The sequence below is a fragment of the Colobus angolensis genome, unplaced genomic scaffold, assembly GCF_000951035.1.
Source record: "Colobus angolensis palliatus isolate OR3802 unplaced genomic scaffold, Cang.pa_1.0 Scaffold203, whole genome shotgun sequence".
Taxonomy (NCBI): Eukaryota; Metazoa; Chordata; class Mammalia; order Primates; family Cercopithecidae; genus Colobus; species Colobus angolensis.
This window is the reverse complement of record NW_012115189.1, coordinates 3,009,747-3,027,841: the sequence shown is the minus strand read 5'-3', so window position 1 is coordinate 3,027,841 and position 18,095 is coordinate 3,009,747. Positions and strand designations below refer to the sequence as shown.

At 34.5% G+C, this 18,095-nt stretch overlaps 1 protein-coding gene across 4 annotated transcripts in view; it reads left to right on the top strand.

The window, feature by feature from the left end:
• RNGTT (RNA guanylyltransferase and 5'-phosphatase) overlaps positions 1–18,095 on the top strand; it is a 331,246-nt gene that overhangs the window by 101,130 nt on the left and 212,021 nt on the right. For all 4 annotated transcript variants that reach the window (XM_011941909.1, XM_011941908.1, XM_011941911.1 and 1 more), the window contains 2 exons: positions 9,009–9,144; positions 13,006–13,077. In XM_011941909.1, coding sequence (XP_011797299.1) covers positions 9,009–9,144; positions 13,006–13,077 — 208 coding nt within the window. The remainder of the gene's footprint in view (positions 1–9,008; positions 9,145–13,005; positions 13,078–18,095) is intronic.

The window sequence follows — 18,095 nt, the reverse complement described above, 5'->3', positions numbered from 1 at the left end:
CACCCTCCAGTAACCTCCACGTGTTCTGTTGTCTGGAAGCTCCCCAAACCCCGTCCTTGGTCTTTTTTTTTTTTTTTTTTTGAGACGGAGTCTTGCTCTGTCGCCCGGGCTGGAGTGCAGTGGCCGGATCTCAGCTCACTGCAAGCTCCGCCTCCCAGGTTTACGCCATTCTCCTGCCTCAGCCTCCAGAGTAGCTGGGACTACAGGCGCCCGCTACCTCGCCCGGCTAGTTTTTTTGTATTTTTAGTAGAGACAGGGTTTCACCGTGTTAGCCAGGATGGTCTCGATCTCCTGACCTCGTGATCCGCCCGTCTCGGCCTCCCAAAGTGCTGGGATTACAGGCTTCAGCCACCGTGCCCGGCCCCGTCCTTGGTCTTTTATGGAGGCTTCATTATGCAGGCGTGATAGAGTAAACCATTGGCCATTGGTGATCAACTTAATCTTCAGCCCCTTCTCCTTCCTAGAAGATGTGGGGTGGTGCTAAAAGTCCCAACACTCCAATCTTGCCACGTTCTTTCCTAGTCCCCATCCTGAAGCTACCTAGGAGCTACCAACCATCAGTCAACTCATTAATATACAAGAAAGCATCATTTTGGTGTTTCTGAGGATTTTAGGATTTGTATGCCAGAAAATGGTTGAAGAACAAATATATATATTTCACAATATCACAGATGCAAACAAATGATGTTTAAATTGGTCTTTTTCTGAGATTCATTAAGTTTAGATTGTATTTCTATGGAATTATAGTATAAATAGTAATTAGGTGCCCAAACTAGTCTATAAAGCTTATTCCTAAGGTAGCGGAATTACTTACTATGTATATATACTGTGAAAAATGACAAAATGTACTGTTTCAACACTGGTAATTAAGCAAACTGCCATTGTAACATAAGAAGTTTATGAAAACTATTTTGAATAATTTTAAAACTTTGGGGAAAACTGGATTTTATAAGATAAGGAGATAGAGACTATTATGTAAGGAGATTGTGAAGGGGGTTTTGACACTGATTCTTTATTGTCTAGATGGATTAAACAACTTATTACTTTAAATTTTGCTTTACACAGAAACTTTGATTAGAGTTTTCATTGGTTCATGAATGGAACTAAGTTAAAGGAGGTGAGAAGGAGAAATATGTTTTTCCTTTTTCTTTTTACAAAATTGCAGTAAAATATACTTAAGATTTCTTATTTTAAAAAAAAGAGTTGAAAGAAACAGGAAAAAAATGGGTTAAAGAAGACATGGGTATACCTTGCAAAAGAGGTTATCAGAGACAGTTTACTGAGCAGCGAGGTAATGAGAGGAACAGGCAAAGTGTGCATGAGCCCCATGAGGAAGGAAGAAAACTGGAGTTTGGTAAGTCAGCTGTACTTGTATTGTTTTTTGAACACATGACAGGTCTTGTTGAGTAGGGGGCATGGTCTGACCAACTGCTTCTATGTCAGGAAGGTTTATATATTCTGTCTAGGGAAGTGGTCTGAATTTTCTTTATAAGAAATTTTAATATACTTGAATTTATTTCTGTATACTAATACAACATTGAGAATTAGCTCTCAGGAACTTGTGTGACAATTCTGTTGGGAATAAAAATGAGGGGAAATGTAGCTTGTATAGAAATAGCAGAGGTTTGGTAGTGAATTCTTTTTTTTTTTTTTTTTTGGAGACGGAGTGAATTCTTATGAGAGAAAAGATGTACAGAGAAAGTAAACTCTAGGCTCTAGGCTTAGCATTATACGCTTGTCTATTTTGAAGGATGGTAAATAGATGGTGTGTCTCAAGTTACTAGGTAAAGGGCTAGTATTATGTTACCCTTGGTATTAAGGATATGTTAGGGACATTACAGTGGGATTTCATCATAGGCACATTAAACTTCCTTACATTTAGCTGTATATATTGAGGCAAAAACAACAACAACAACAAAAAAAGCATCCTTTTTTTTTTTTTTCCCAGTTAAAAAATAGAGATGTGGTCTCGCTATCTTGGCCAAGCTAGTCTTGAACTCCTGGCCTCAAGTGATTCTCCTGCTTTGGCCTCCAAGGGTGCTAGGATTACAGACGTATGTCACTACGCCTAGCCTTGTTAGCCTTCTTGACTGTAAGCAATAGAAATCAACTTTGGCTAATTTATGCAAAGGAATAAATAAGGAGAACCAGTCTTGGAAAATGGATAGGAATCAAGGGAAGCCAGCAGCAAGGACCAGAGCCAAGGTCAGGGCACTGGAACACTTTGATTAGGAAGCCACCATTAGTACTTGCTGACAGTATCTTTGCTGTTGCTATAAATAATTCTGCAACTATTCTTATGCCTCTTTGTCACTCAAGTTAAAAGTTTTGGGAAAGGAACACGGATAGCTGGTCTAGATCCTGAGCCTATTTCCAGCCTGCTAGGGGTAGGGAAAATCTGGGCCTTTGGTTTCCATCTAAACTCATGGTGTCCATCATTTCTTCCAAACAAAATGGAACAATTACTGCTTCCTTCTTAAATGCCCCATGGCTCAGTAAGTATACCCAGTTCCTGAAGCCAGAACTTGGAACTTCTCTCATTTTCTCAGTCACATATCCAGTAAATAGCATATTGAATTCCTGTCAGTCTACAACTTGAATATCTTGAGTTTATCTATGTATCTCTAAAATTATTGTTACTACTGTCCTAGTCACTGTGATTTCTCACATGGTCTATTAAAGAAGCCTTATGATTTCTCTTGTCTACAGATTGGCCCCTATTCTGTTGGGGTATACATTATGTGTTGATGAACTTTTAAAAATGCAGATCAGATTATGTCATTAGTTTGCTTAAAACATTTTAGTGGTCTGCATTTATTTACCTCCCATCTCTCGGTTCCAATCCACCCTTTTATACTGTGTTAGGGCTGGGACTTTGCAACCTACATTTCCCAGCCTCCCTTGCCAGCTTGCTTGCTGTTGAGTTTTACCACTGGGAGCACTGGCAGGAATTTGGAAGGTGAGAGAAGGGACTACTCTTATTTTCAGTTTCTGTAAGAACACCTCCAGCAGCAAAGGACAACTGTTACTCCATTCTCCAACTTCTTTTGTCACTTTCCACACCAGTCTTGCTGTTACCTCTCAGAGATAACAGCTTCTGGGCAGGGCATCCTAGTTAGATAGAGTACCCCTTGTATCACTTCTTAACCTGCTGGACTTTGTTCCCTTATTGGTTTGACCATCCTCCATTGGACACCTCTTCATAGGGATTCAAACCTTAAGCTACAGGGCCATTTGTGGCCACCTTCTTAGAGGTTAGAGCATCCCACCACATGGACCTCTTTCACCCTCTTCCAGGCATAGCCCCATAATGCTTTTCTTCCAAGCTCCTAGCTTTTCGATAACAGACCTCTTTCATTTTGTTCCCCTGGTCCTGTGGGTCATAGTGTTTCCTGCAACTATTAATCTCTGGATTATTTCAGGCTTCCTGTTCTATGTTCTCAGCTTTCCAGTGTCTGTGTAACCAACGTGCTGTATTACATCTCCTGGGTTTGAATTCTGCATTATGGTTTCTGTTTGTCTCATACAAGTAGTTTTTTGTTTTCTAAGATAAAAAAAAAAAAATTAACTGTAGCTGGGGGTGGAGGGATTAAAAAAAATTTCAGGCTGAGCATGGTGACTCTTGCCTGTAATCCCAGCACATTTGGAGGCTGAGGCGGGAGGATTGCTTGAGCCCAGGAGTTCAAGGCTGCAGTGAGCTATGTTCACACCACTGCACTCCAGTCTGGGTGACAGAGTGAGATCCTGCCTCAGAAAAAAAAAATTTTCATAATTCCTCTTTCTCTGTTACTTCTTTAGTCTCATGCCATACCATTTTCCTGCTTTATCTTTACATTTCAGTATTCTGAACCTTTTTTAGTTACCAGAACATTGCTGCATTCTATCTTGTCTGAAGGACATTGCACCTACTAGTCTGTGTACTCCAACCCTCCCATCCCTCATTTCTCTTCCTGTCTCACATTACAACCTATGCTGGGTTGACTCCTACATACTGAATGTGAGGGGTAGTATACTGTAGAGGGTGTATAAATAAACTATTGTCTAAGTTTGAATATCAGTGTTGCTGTTATGCCAGCGTTGTGACATTGGGCAAGTTACTTATGTGTGTCTCAGTTTCCTCATCTGGAAAATGGGGATAATAATTTTACTGACCTGGTAAGGTTATTGTAAGGATTAAATGAGTTAATAAATGAGTTAAGAAAAGTGCACTTTTCTTCAGAACATAGTAATTGCTCAATAAATGTAACCTGTTGTTATTATCAGCTATGCATGAATTCCTCTGGAATGCCTTCCCTGATCTCCAGACTCTGACAGGTTCTACCTTTGTAGTCTCCTGTAATAGCTTCTACTTCACTGTTCTAATATGTATTATTGTTGGAATTATTTAATATCTTGTTTTCTTGTTAAGAGTGTAAATAATATGAAGTTGACAAGAGAGTCGGTGCCGTTTGCTGTTTTAACCCTAGCATCTAGTACTGCCTGGCATCTAGACTGGCTCCATTTCAGCCCTTCAACTTTTATTTAAAAAATTAATTGATTAAAAAATTTAAGAGAAAAGCCATAATAAGTTTGATAGGGGTTAGGAAAAATGGATAGAGGTAGAGATGGTGGTGAAATAAATCAATATAAATGATCAGCTTTTCTGTTTTTATTGCCCATCAAAAGGCTCTAGTATGGAGGCTCTATGATAGGAGAAGAGGAATATCTGTTGTTTTGAAGCGTCTGTAGTACAAAGAACAAGATTAGAATCCTTTCTTAATTCATTGCCACTTTGCAAAGGGCAAATGTTTCTGTGGGTCTGATTATAGACTACATTTCTGGCTTGGTAGCTTTTTTCCCCCTTGCAGTTTTAACTTTGCCCCCTGTGTCTGAAAGCAATTTGTGTTTATTTCTAAAAATTTTGAAAATACAGAAAAGCATAATGAGGAAAGCAAATATCATTGATAATTCTATTACATAGAGATGGGGCAGCTCTTAATATTTTGGTATAGGCTTTACTTTCTGTATTTACGATATACACACAGTTTTATCCTCCTCCTTTCCCCTGTCATTATTCCATCTATTCTGGTTTTAAACTTGCTTTTTTCCCACTAGGTGTATTGTAAATCTCTTTCTGTATTAATGAATATTTTTATCACTGTTTTAAAAATGCTTGAATGGTATGCTTTTACATGAATATGCAATATTTATTTTACCTATTTGCTGAATGATGGACATTTGAGTTTTTATCCTTTCACTGTTACAGAATATTATGATGAACTTTGTTGTACATACAGCTTTGCTTATTCTTTCACTGTTATAGAATATTATGGTGAACTTTGTTGTACATACGTACAGCTTTGCTTAACAAATATTGAGTGCCTTCCTTTAGTGTGTATTCAGATAGACTGTGCAAGATACTTAAGCTGTGGGAAAGAACAAAATAGATATGATTTCTGCCTTCATAGAGTGTAAGATAAATTCCTAATTTGATGATCAGAGTTGGGTCTAAATTGGTGATAACTTTAAATTACAAGGAGTTTAAGGACCATTTTACTCTCAGACTACTGGGAGGAATGTGAATTAGAACTCTAAGGTGGTATTAGTTACCATTGTTTTCCATCAGTTTTCCTTCTCTTTAATTATGTACTTCCTAATTTTATTAATGTATATTTGGTGGTTTTACTTAATTATATATCTCACATCTCAGTGACTGCTCTGAAAGATTATTTCCAGTTATGGTAGAAAACCTTCATTTACAGTAAAGTAGTCTATACATCTGGCTTTTCTGTAATCCATACACCTTTGGTATATATATGTTAGCATTTTCTATCTGGGAAACGTATACTGAATTAAATTTTGCCTTTTAATGGGCATGAATATAATACAAATACCTATTGATAATTCTGAATATTAAATTTGCAGTTGAGATAATTTCCTAATTAATAAATTATATTGCACCATAGTTATATGCATAGTTATGTACTGACAGTCTGTGAGGTAGTTGCTTCTTTTGAAAGAATCTGACTGCTTTCGGGGACTTCAGAGTGGTGTGGAAATATTTCCACATTCCTTACATGAAATAGCTCATTACTTTTTGTTAGTATCACATAACAAAAGAACATATGATTTGGAATGACTGGAGTTCAAACAAAAAATCATAGCCCAGAAACTTGTGTTCCAAAGCCTGAAAATTTATGTGTGCAGAAGAATCCCTAAATACCAAGTGCTAAATAATTTCTCTGGTGTTTCTGCAGATGCAAGCTGTGTTTCTCACAAGCTATCCTTTTTGTAAATTCCATCCTCTAAAACTTTTTCTTCCTTAGTCTTTTAAATCTGTTTATACACATGTGTACATAGAGAGTATTTTCTTTTGATTGATACTCTACTTGATTTAAAAGCAAAGGTCTCATACCGAGACACACACACAGGTGTGTGTTTGTGTGTGTCTGTGTGTGTGTAAAATAAATGTATCTTCACCCTGGGATAATACCTATTCTACTTAAGCATTAAATTTAAAATTCTCAACTTCTGGGCAGTCAGTGAAAGGGGAAATATAGTTTCAGTTATCATTATTACATGATCATAAGAGTAAACCATTTCTTTTTTCTGAATTCTAACATTTATTAGCTTAAGTGAGCTTTTCTCAAATTGTAAGTATAGAACACCAATTCTGTCAAATTTTAATGGACTAAATAAGATGAACAGACTTATTTATATATTTTATCATAACTTTAATATCCTAATATATATCTTGACTTTCTAAGAGAAAGATACAGTGGTTTCCTAACTTATTTGCCTTGAAATACCCTTTTGGTGCATATCAACTTTGCAAAATGCCAGCCTAAGTCCTTAACAACATGATGGGTTGTGTGTCTTCCATGCCATTTTTGCAGACGATGTCATCATTGCTTTTTATTTGATCTTCCCTTTTGTTGATTTAAATTCTTTTTGAAACATAATCCAAGGCAAAGGTAGCTTAGATTTTTTCTATACATCAGGAATTGCTGCTTTTGAAAAGCATGTGCCAGAGGGCCTTGGGAACTAAGTATTCCTGTTGTCTGTATGCCGTCTGGCCTGGCATTTGGTCTAGGAGTCTTTCAGATACACTGTCAGTCCAGACTGAGGCTGAATTTATTTTTCCTAATGAAACTTGAGTCCCCACACTCCCCATCTACTAGGGCTGCAGCTTTTATAGCAAGGGCCTGAGCTCTCCATCTGCTCCCCAGACACCTGCTGGAACTAATTATCATTATTATTAAAACTCTAAAACAATTTTTCTATTATGTTGCCTTTTTTTCTTTCCTCTTTTTTCACTTTTTTTTTGGAACTAATTATTTTGGAAACAGCAAAGAACAACATACTTCACAGTCTAATCCGAAAACACAATCTAACCCTTTGGTTTTCTGTGCTGCTCTTTTCCATTTTGTTTGTACATCTGTTTTCCCTTAATCAGCTCTCCTATTTCTCTTCACCTATCCTAAACGTGTACTTTGCTCTTCAGAACATCGGTTTGTGATTAGCCAGTTATCCACTATTATATTAGCTTCCATATATTCTGTTAGCTTGCATCTCTTCATTTAATATTTCTTCTGTCCCCTAATCTTAACTTGATTCAGCTACATCTTTTGGTCATTGCTGCCTTTTTTTTTTTTTTTTTGGACATACCTTAGGTACTTTGCGGGTAGGTGGTTGGACTGTCTGGTCAGTGTTCTCTTTCATTTTCATTGGTACCTCCAGACCACTCTTCCTTCCATTCTTTCATTTAACACCAAACACCAAACAAAAACAGCCTAACAAAATGATTCTGTTTCTTAGAGGCTTATGTCTTTTAACTTTCTAATCTTTCATGCTGTGAATTTTTTCTCATTCTTTTAAGACTTTGGTTCCTGGATATAATCTTCATTTTCACCCCAAGTCTTCTTACTATCCATTTGGTAGCATAGCTTCCCAGACTGTAATGTCCTCAACTTTAATCCATCCGGACTATATGGTGTGAAGTAGAACTCCATTCTTGATTTGCTGATGGGAAATCAGTGATGATAACCTGACCATTTGAAGAATGACAGGTTGTTAAGCGTATGAATTCCCCCATATATTGATTGAGTTTCAGAAGATAAGAGCTAATTGAAAATCTTATGGCTGTGTTTAAAAATATTTTAATTTTATAGTCATAAATGAGAAGAAAAATTATACCTGATATTGTGGTATCTGGCTATATCATGATATTGATTCAAAGAGAGGGATTAGCTGTTTTGCTAACAGGTATGGTAGAAAGAGCACTGGATAATTTAAAGTCTGGCAAATGGCAAATCACTTAATGTTTTTCACTGTTTTTTTCTGTTTTGAAGTGGCAAGAATAATACCTAATCCATATAGTTGTTGAGCTAATAAAATACATTTATATATGTGTATATGTGTGCTTCAGTGTTTAAGATCTCATAAAAATTAGAGAACTATTCTCTGTTAGGATGGATTCATAAGGTTACTCCTGAACATCACATTATCTCCATAAAAAAACTTTAATTTCCCTATACTCTGTGTTTTCTATAGGAAATGGAAAAAGTTAAAAAAAATATTATTTGTGGGCTAGGCGTGGTAGTTCGTCCTTGTAATTCCAGCACTTTGGGAGGCTGAGGTGGGCAGATCACTTGAGGCCAGGAGTTCGTGACCAACATCGTGAAACTCCATCTCTACTAAAAAAAAGAAAAAAACAAATTAGCTGGGCATGGTGGCACACACCTGTAATTCCAGCTACTCTGGAGGCTGAGGCACAAGAATTGTTTGAATCCGGGAGATGGAAGTTGCAGTGAGCCACTGTACTCCATCCAGCCTAGGCAACAGAGCAAGACTCTCTCTCAGAAAAAAAAAATTGTTATTCATGCTACTTTAATCTGCATGATAGAGAGACTCTAGTGAACATTAGTCTAATGATGTTTAAGGTCTATGGAAAACCAGTTTGTTATTTCTCATGACCCTGTTCTTGATATTATACTGCAAATACTAGCGTTTTAATGTTTCATTTACAGGTACATGATGTTGATTGATGGCACAAATGAAGTTTTTATGATTGATAGAGACAATTCAGTATTTCATGTTTCAAATCTGGAATTTCCATTTCGTAAAGATCTTCGTATACATTTATCAAATACTCTCTTGGATGGCGTAAGTCATATTTATGTATAATATAAAATTAAACATTGCCATTTTTCTTTTCCTTGTAAGAAAATGTATATTTTTATTGGTTAAGAAGTTTCACATCAAATCTAACTTTTTTTTTTTTTGAAATGGAGTCTCTCTCTGTCGCCCAGGCTAGAGTCCAATGGCACGATCTTGGCTCACTGCAACCTTCGCCTCCTGGGTTCAATCGTTTCTCCTGCCTTAGCCTCCCTAGTAGCTGGGATTACAGGCATGCGCCACCACACCTGGCTAATTTTTGTATTTTTAGTAGAGAAGGGGTTTCACATGTTGGTCAGGCTGGCCTCAAACTCCTGACCTCATGGTCCACCCACCTCGGCCTCCCAAAGTGCTAGGATTGTAGGTGTGAGCCACCGCACCCGACCAAATCTAACTTTTATTAGGATGTTAAATTTCATTTATTTCTTATGTGTGCTTACATTGAATTAAGGTCCTTTTGAAGAGGGATCTGCCAACTGAATCTTTGAACATAAGTAGGACTTTGAGATATTTTCTTTAGTGGAGAAACTTGTTAAAGATGGAAAGGGTATTAAATGATTGCTCTGGTCAAATATGTATACATATGGATAGTTACATAATTTTGCATGAAGAGAAACAAATGTTACATGTGGTTAGTAACTTATCTTTTTTCCCCGTACTTAGCAATATGTTTTGGACATCTTTTTCACATAAATGTCTGAATGGTTTACCACTGAATATATAGAGACCATGAATTGGGGCTTCCAAAATATCGTGATTGTGAAAATTGTAGGGTTAAAAAATTACTTGTTAAAAATATGACCTCTTCCAGTAGCATATCCTAGACCATATGAATTGGAATCTCCCAGGGGCCTACATGTTCATACAAGTGACCGAGTGATTGTAATTAGGCGAGTTTGAGAAACAGTTCTGTAATTTATTCAACCAGCCCCCTTTTGTTGGACAGTTTGATTTTTGTATTTTTTCCTGTGTCTAGTAAATTTTTATTCCTATAACAGCACGTGTAACAAAATATCACTTTCTAATAAAACATAAATATATATATAATAAAAAATATATACACACATATGTACATGTATATGTATCTAATGTATATAGATTTAACTATCATATTATAGTTAATGTGACTGGCAACCTTGCAGTTGTATAGTACATAAAAGTCGTAGACATTTGTGGCAACTCTGGTAGTTGGTTCATGGGAACAGCAGGAACATTTTAGTTTCTGTTATCTTTATGTAAGGTACTTTTTTTAGCATTATAATTAATAAAATATAAGAAAGGAAAAGAAGTAATAGCATTTGTCAAAGTTTAGTATAGTTTATAATTGAACTAATGTTTGTTGAGTGCCTATTATGAGTTGCTATACCAAGAGTATGGGTATTGCTTAGAGGGTTGAGGAGAAGGCCTCACCCTTGAAACATTTTACTTAATTGAGTCAAGGGTGGAGAATGAATGGTAATGATGGAAGAGACCTTCGAATAAAACAATAACCCAAAGAGAGGTATATAAGTCCTGAGGTAGTTTAGAGGAGAAATAAATCATGTCTAGTTAGTCTGGAACTAAATATGTTTTATGTAGGAGTTGGCATTAGAAACAAAGATTTCTATAGAAAGATTTTTGATGGACGTGGGCTGAGGGCATTCTAGGTAGGAAATAATGCTTAAAAATTAGATGTTTAACCATGTGCAGATTTAACTTAGCAATACTATTTATTTCACCTCAAACTTGGATAACTGAGAGCAGCGTAATAGATTCTTGTGAAGTTTTAAAAATAGCAATATGATTCATGATGTCAGTTTACTTGGGCTAGAATTATAGTTGCCATATCTGTTTTTTTTTTTTTTAGTTAGTTAATTAAAACAGTCCTCGGTAGTTTCCTGTTTCTTCTACATTTTCATGTGCAAATTGTTTTTGTAAAATTCCAAATCCAAGAATAACTCAAACTACCTAAATTGTCTGACTGTCAGATGTGAGCATTGAAGCTTTTATTTTGCTTGCTTAATTATGTTCTTTGACCTATAAAATGTGGAAAATAGGAATTTAGAAATATTGCATTAATTTACTTGAAACACATCAGTGAAATTCAATCAATTTAATATTGAGACTAAGATAAGAATATAGTGGTTAATCATTAAAGTTAATAGCAAGAATTTTGGAAAAATTCCATGTCTTTTTCAACTATTAATTTTTTATAAAACACTGCATGTGTATTACTGAAATTTTAGAAAGTCTGTAAATTTAAAGTAGGGAAAATTAACAGTCAAGAAGAGATGACATTTTATATTTTGATATTAAAAGGAAATATCCTTTTAGTAACTTTGTTGTGCTAATAACTATGTAACATGTATAACTAATATGTATATAGCTGACATTTAATATATGTTGTGTATCTGGGGTTCTGTTATTCCTCTTCAGTCTGAAGAACTGCTTTCAGGATTTCTTTTTTTTTTTTAATTTAGTTCTTTTTTTTTTTTTTTTTAAATTGAGATACAATTTACATACTATGAAATTCACTATTTTAAGATGTTTCAATCCAGTGGTTTTTAGTCTTTTCACAAGGTCATATAATCAATACCACTATCTAATTCCAGAACATTTCATCACCTATATGGACTATGATGGTTAGAACCAACAGGGCCTTATATGAAAGATTTCAAGGAATAAGTTGCAGAGATGAGCATTGAAGGTCCATGGGTTTTGAAAACCCTTCAGTGGTTCCCTATTACTCATAGCAAAAAAGTCAAACTATTCAATATAATATTCTTTATATCTGAAGCATGCCTGTGTCTTCAGTCTCATCTTTGATTGTGATTGCTAATCACAAATACTCAGCTTTGGACAATTTACCCCAAGCCATCTTTTTTCATGCCTTTGTTATACCATTTGGCCTATCCACTATCCTGCTGGAAAATATACTCTGCATCTTTCAGGATGCAGTTAATGGTCATGTACCTTACTACCAAACTTTCTCTTATTCTTCAAGTAGAAATAACTACACTCCTTCTACTTAGGCTGAAGTAATGCTTTCTTACAGCAACAAAATATATTTTTACTAAATCAGTGGTTTTTTTTTTGTAATTTTAGGTGGTTGTACATGGAATTTCTGTTATAAAATTAGATAGCAAGAAAACCTACCTGGTTTCCTAGTAAGAATATGAGGAAAGAAAAATAATTTTAGGTCAAAAACGTGTTAACAATTAAAAATTTTATGTAATACTGCATTTTACACCTGTAGTCATCCTTTAATGTCCTTATCTTGTTCTGTCAGACTGTAGATTTTATTTTAACTTTTTAATGGCTATGGTAGATTTACAGTGATCTGTTCATACTCTCTTGCCCTATTCCCTTTGATCAAAGCCTAGTAAAGTGGCATGAAACCAAGAAAGACCACTTGGCTCACTTGGGAATTCGATCTATAATGGGGGTGCCATTTATTGTCATGGATTTTATGATTAAAGTAATTGGCACATAACAAAATTTAAAGCATTAATGATTAAACAAAAATATTTTTAAAAAGATTCTGACTTTTAGAATTTAAAATTTGTAGTCTCCCAACCCTTGATTGTTGCTTAGTAATTCAAGCATAAAGCCAAATGTAGCATAGAAATTCAAATATGAAAAATATGATGAGATATTGTCAGGTGATTCTATTTCAGTATAGAATAAATGCATGATGGGGATGGGGGGAGCTAGCAGTTTATATGATCTGGGTACAAGTGTGTTCACTCTGAAATTTCATCAAGTTGTATATTTATGGTTTATGTGCTTACAGTGTGTATGCTATATTTCAGTCAAATTTTAAAAATTGTATTAAAGTATGAAGAAACTTATCTTCTTTTCTCTTTCAAGGAGATGATTATTGACAGAGTAAATGGACAGGCTGTTCCTAGATATTTGATATATGACATAATTAAATTCAATGTAAGTACCTATAATATATAAAATAAAAGTTATTACTGAAATAATGGATGTGTTTTTGACAAATAGTCTTTGGTACTGCCTTAGAGATAATAGGAAAGAAAATTTGTGACTCAGGTTACTCACTGGGTATCTTTTTGTTAATCCTTTTATATCTCCTTTTCTTTCTCTTATTGTTAATTTTCACACATTTCTTTGTTTTAGGTTTCTTTAACTTGCAAGTGAGTAAAGAATAATGGCTTAACTCTGATAAAATAAGACAGCATTTCATAAAATGAAAATTTCTTCGTTTCAGTTATCCTGTACTTGATTTTTTTTCTTGTAAATCTCATGAGTTTATTTCTGTCACCAAAATAGCAACAAAACAAAGGAGAAACTTATTATGAACTGTTCAGTGGGTAATAAATTACAGTATTAATTCAGGTTATTAAAAGGCATTTTTTTCCTGGAAATTTTTAATGCACATGTCTTATTTTTTGATTGAATTTCTGTATTTAAAACACAGGGCTTCAAATTTAAGAGCCTCAGGGCCAGAAAACACCAAGTTTTATTTTGTTCTGATTGACTACTGTATTCCTCAAAAGTAATGCTTTCGAGAATTGGCTTGATCTTATCACAGATCTTGGAATAACATTCATTGGCCTGTAACTAGATATAAGGGGTGGGGGGAGTGGCTTTATTTCTTTGTGAATAGGGAAGTTCTCTCTCCTTTAACTCTTGACACTGAGCTCTGCTTTAATACATGTTCAGTCTGGGCTTACTCTCTCTTCTTAGCTGAGTACTCTCTCTTAGATAGCAGTTTTCTAATACTTTTTAAAAATATGAAAAATTTCACCATATACAAGAGCCTAAAAAGTAATATAAGGAATAACTCATGTACTGACCACCTGGATTTGTTAAAATTTCATACTTTTGGTCCACTTTCTTTTTAATAAGATGTGATTCAGTACGAATCCCATAGAAGTTTCTTACTTACACCTCTCTCCTATTCTCAAATCTCTTGCCCAGAATCAGCCTCTATCCTAAATTTGGTGTTTATTGTTCCCATGAATGTTTCAGATACTTTTACTATGTGTGTATCCATAAAATATATATGATATTCTTTTGCAAGGTTTCTAGTGTTATATATATATTATTGTCCTGTACCTTTGCTGACCTTTGCTCAACAAGATAATGTTGAGATTTATTTGTACTAATACATCTAGATTTAGTTCATACACTTTAATTACCATTGAGTGTTACATTGTATAAATATACAGAATTTATCCTTTTTCCTTTTGATGAACATTTTGGTTTCCATTTTTTGCTTTTATATTACTACTATATTGAACAATTTCATATGTTTTTTTCTTTGCACACGTGAAAATTTCGCCAGGACAGTTGTTCTCATTCTTGGAATGTAATTACCTGGGAAGTGTTTTTAAAAACTCTATTCTGTCATATATATTATATCCTGGAGATTGTGATTAAATCAGCAGCTTCAGCTGTATTATCTACATTGCTAAATTTCTCTCAGAAGTAATTGTTTCAGTTTGCCAAAGTTGGTTTTATCAGACATTTATATTATCGCCAATTTGATGTGTGTGAAATGATATCATCCTGTTTTAATTTGCTTTTCCTTGATTACTAACAAGGTTTAACATATTTCTTATTTTTTTAATTGTTTATAATTTGTATGATTTAATGGCAAGTTTGTATAATCCTATATACAATCTTCTGTTTTTTCTGTTTGGTTGTCTGTTTTTTTTCCCTGATTACCAATGAAGTTGAACATATTTCTGAGGTTTGTTTTTGTTTGTTTGTATTTTTCTTTTGTAACTTAATTGCAAGTTTGTTCTATTTGGTTTTCTGTCTTTTTTTTCTTTTTAATATGTAGGAATCAATTATCTTTTCTGGATTCTAGTACTTTCCTGGGTTATATGTGTGACAATATGTTTTCCAAATCAGTGTTTATTGATGCACAGAAGTTTTAAATTTTAATGAAATCAGTCTCATCAGACCTTCCCAAATATTGTACTTTTTGTTTTAAGAAATTAATCTATATTTTATTCTAAAAATGATTGTTATACTTTTTGTCTTTAGGTCAATAATTGTTTATTCAGTACATATTTATTGTGTGCCTGTTATCATATTTCGTGATTTTAAGCCACATATATTTTTACATTTCTGATATTGGGCTGCATTTATAATTGAAAATATTGTATATTTAATTCTTTAATTTACTATGGAGCCTTTATGGATGATTAACAACATTATTTATTTTGTATCACGAAATCAGGGCCACTGTTAGAAAAATAATTTTTTTGAAATAATATTTAAAGTCCTTTCAGTCCTTTAGTGTATTAACTTGTCCAGAAAGAATTTCATCAATCATCTTTTTTTTTTCACCCTCTGACTCTCAGCATTGATCATCTTTTATATGTCAAGTACATATGTACTGGGTATACAAAGATGAATGAGACATAATTTCTTGACTTTAAAGAATTCACATGCTAGTGTACTGGCTTCCAAAGAAGGCCATTTGCACAGCATTTCATTGGAATTTGGGAAGGACATAGGAGAACTTTAAAAAGAAATTTAATATATTATTTTATTTTGTCTGTTTTATAACTTTTTACATTAAAAATGTAATATTTTATAATATTTTACAGTTGCATATGTATACACATTTTTAAAAAGTGTGCATTTTTTAATGTATTTGTTAGGATATGTGTTTAGATTGGATATAAAATTAAAGCAAATTTGCAGACTATTATGGATGAAATGGAAATGTAAAGAAATAATTATAATTTTAAAATCATAAACATAACAAAGGTATATAAAAGATACAGTGGTATTAGGGAGGTGAGAGTATCAACTTCTCTGGCTATAGTTGAGTCACTGAAGTGTGGAATTGCAGACCAAGAAAGTGACACAAATTAGTTTTGAAGGATTGAGTCATGGAGGTCAGGAGCATTAGATGGCTTGTTAGCATACATTTTTTTTTTTTGAGGCAGTCTTCCTCTGTCGCCCAGGCTGGAGTGCAGTGGCATGATCTCAGCTCACAGCAACCTCTGCCTCCTGTGTTCAAACAATTCTTGTGCCTCAGCCTCCTGCGTAGCTGGGACCACAGGCGTGTGCCACCACGCCCAGCTAATTTTTGTATTTTTAGTACAAAAATACAAATACATGGGGTTTTGCCATGATGGCCAGGCTGGTCACGAACTTCTGGCCTCAAGTGATCTGCCTGCTTTAGCCTCCCAAAGTGCTGGGATTACAGATGTGAGCCAACTGCACCCAGCCTGTTAGTATACTTGATGGATGGTAAGGTGTGGGACATAGCAAAAAATGAGAATGGATTGTTAAGTAGAGGGCCAGATTACTTGAACGAGGTGTTTTAACTTAGTTCTTTATGTAATAAGGCATTGTTAAAGGGTTTTCATTACAGTAATGATATGAACATACTTTTACTATTTGGAAAGATAGTTTAACTAGTGGCAGCATGGATAGTGTTTTGAAGGGAGTAAGAACTGAAAACAGGGAGACAAGCTAGTCAATAATTATTGAGTGTTTCCTGTAGTCTCTTCTCATTGATTCAACACCTATCTGTTGAGAGCTTAACTTTGCCCATAGGCATTGTGGATTTGAGGGTGAACTTGCTTTCAGTCTATTCTTGTTGTTTGATGAATGTATGTATAAAGATAGAAAGCTTCTAGGAGGCAATTTAGACATTTACTTATGTTTTAACAGTTGTTAGACTTTTTTTTTTAGAACAAAAAAGAGGACTTGTTTATTCTACTTCAATTTTATAGGTGTCTGAATTCTTTTAATAAATCTAATAAACAAGCCTAACATTTTAGATTTTTCAACCTTGTTGACGATGTTGATTGCATAGAAGAGATGACACATGGACTGTATGGTTATTTACTAGCATTTCCCCAATAAATATCCTTTACAGACAGTTGTATGCCTTTATGTAAAGAGAATGTGTGCTACCTCATACCTCTCACTCACTTTGTCTCACTCCTTTTTCTTTGCCAAATATCAAAATTGTCATCCTTCTAAAGTTGAGAAAAAGACATCCCCATTTAATGTTTACTCCTGAAGCAAGTGCTACCACCCCATGTAAACGTTAGGTTGAGTAAAGTTAGGTTGGAGAATATAGATTGGAGAAGAGGGAAAAAGATAGTAAAGATGGAGGAAAATGTATGTAAGGTGTGTCCAGTTGCAAAGTAAAAAAGAAGAGTAGCTTATGTGCCTTTGAAGTGGTAATTACTAATCTGGATGATTACTGTCAACCAGATAATATGTTATAACTGAGTTTGTGTATGCCACATGGATAGGACGAGACTTACCCTCAATTCATACAAAAGTGTTCATGTTCTTTCTATGTCACAGTTCAAACCATATATGCTTTAAGAACACTCAAGGGAAAGTGTATTTGAGTAAGAAAACTATTTCTTTATAACTGTATAACTTTGAACATATTATGTAAACTTCTTCTCTGTTAGCTTCCAGAGTTGAGGGTGTATTTGATACATATCTTCTACTTGCTGATATATATAACATTAGCGCTTTAAACAACAAAAAACATTGTAGGTAACTGTGCTACTTATTTTGTTGTGTTACTCGCTTGTACTTTTCTGAATTCTGTGGATTTTAATTTTTATACTGTAATAAGTTACTGTTAAAGGGTTTTAACTAATTTATATACATAATAAAAAAGACTAGTGAGTATATATATATTTTTTCTTTTAAGTAATTCTATACCTATAAATAGTGAGTATATTAATACTTTAATTCAGATGTGAAATTGCTAATTTTTTATTTTTTAAAATTTGGGGGTGGTGGTCTTGCTATGTTGCCCAGGCTAGCATCAAACTCCTGAACTCACGTGATCCTCCCACCTCAGCCTTCCAAAGTACTGGGACTACAGCTATGAGCCACCACACCCAGCCTAGATGTGAAATACTTGGATCAACTTACAGTAGAATTGTGCCACTTTCTCATACTGTTTTATACAGTTGTATTTAAAAATAAGT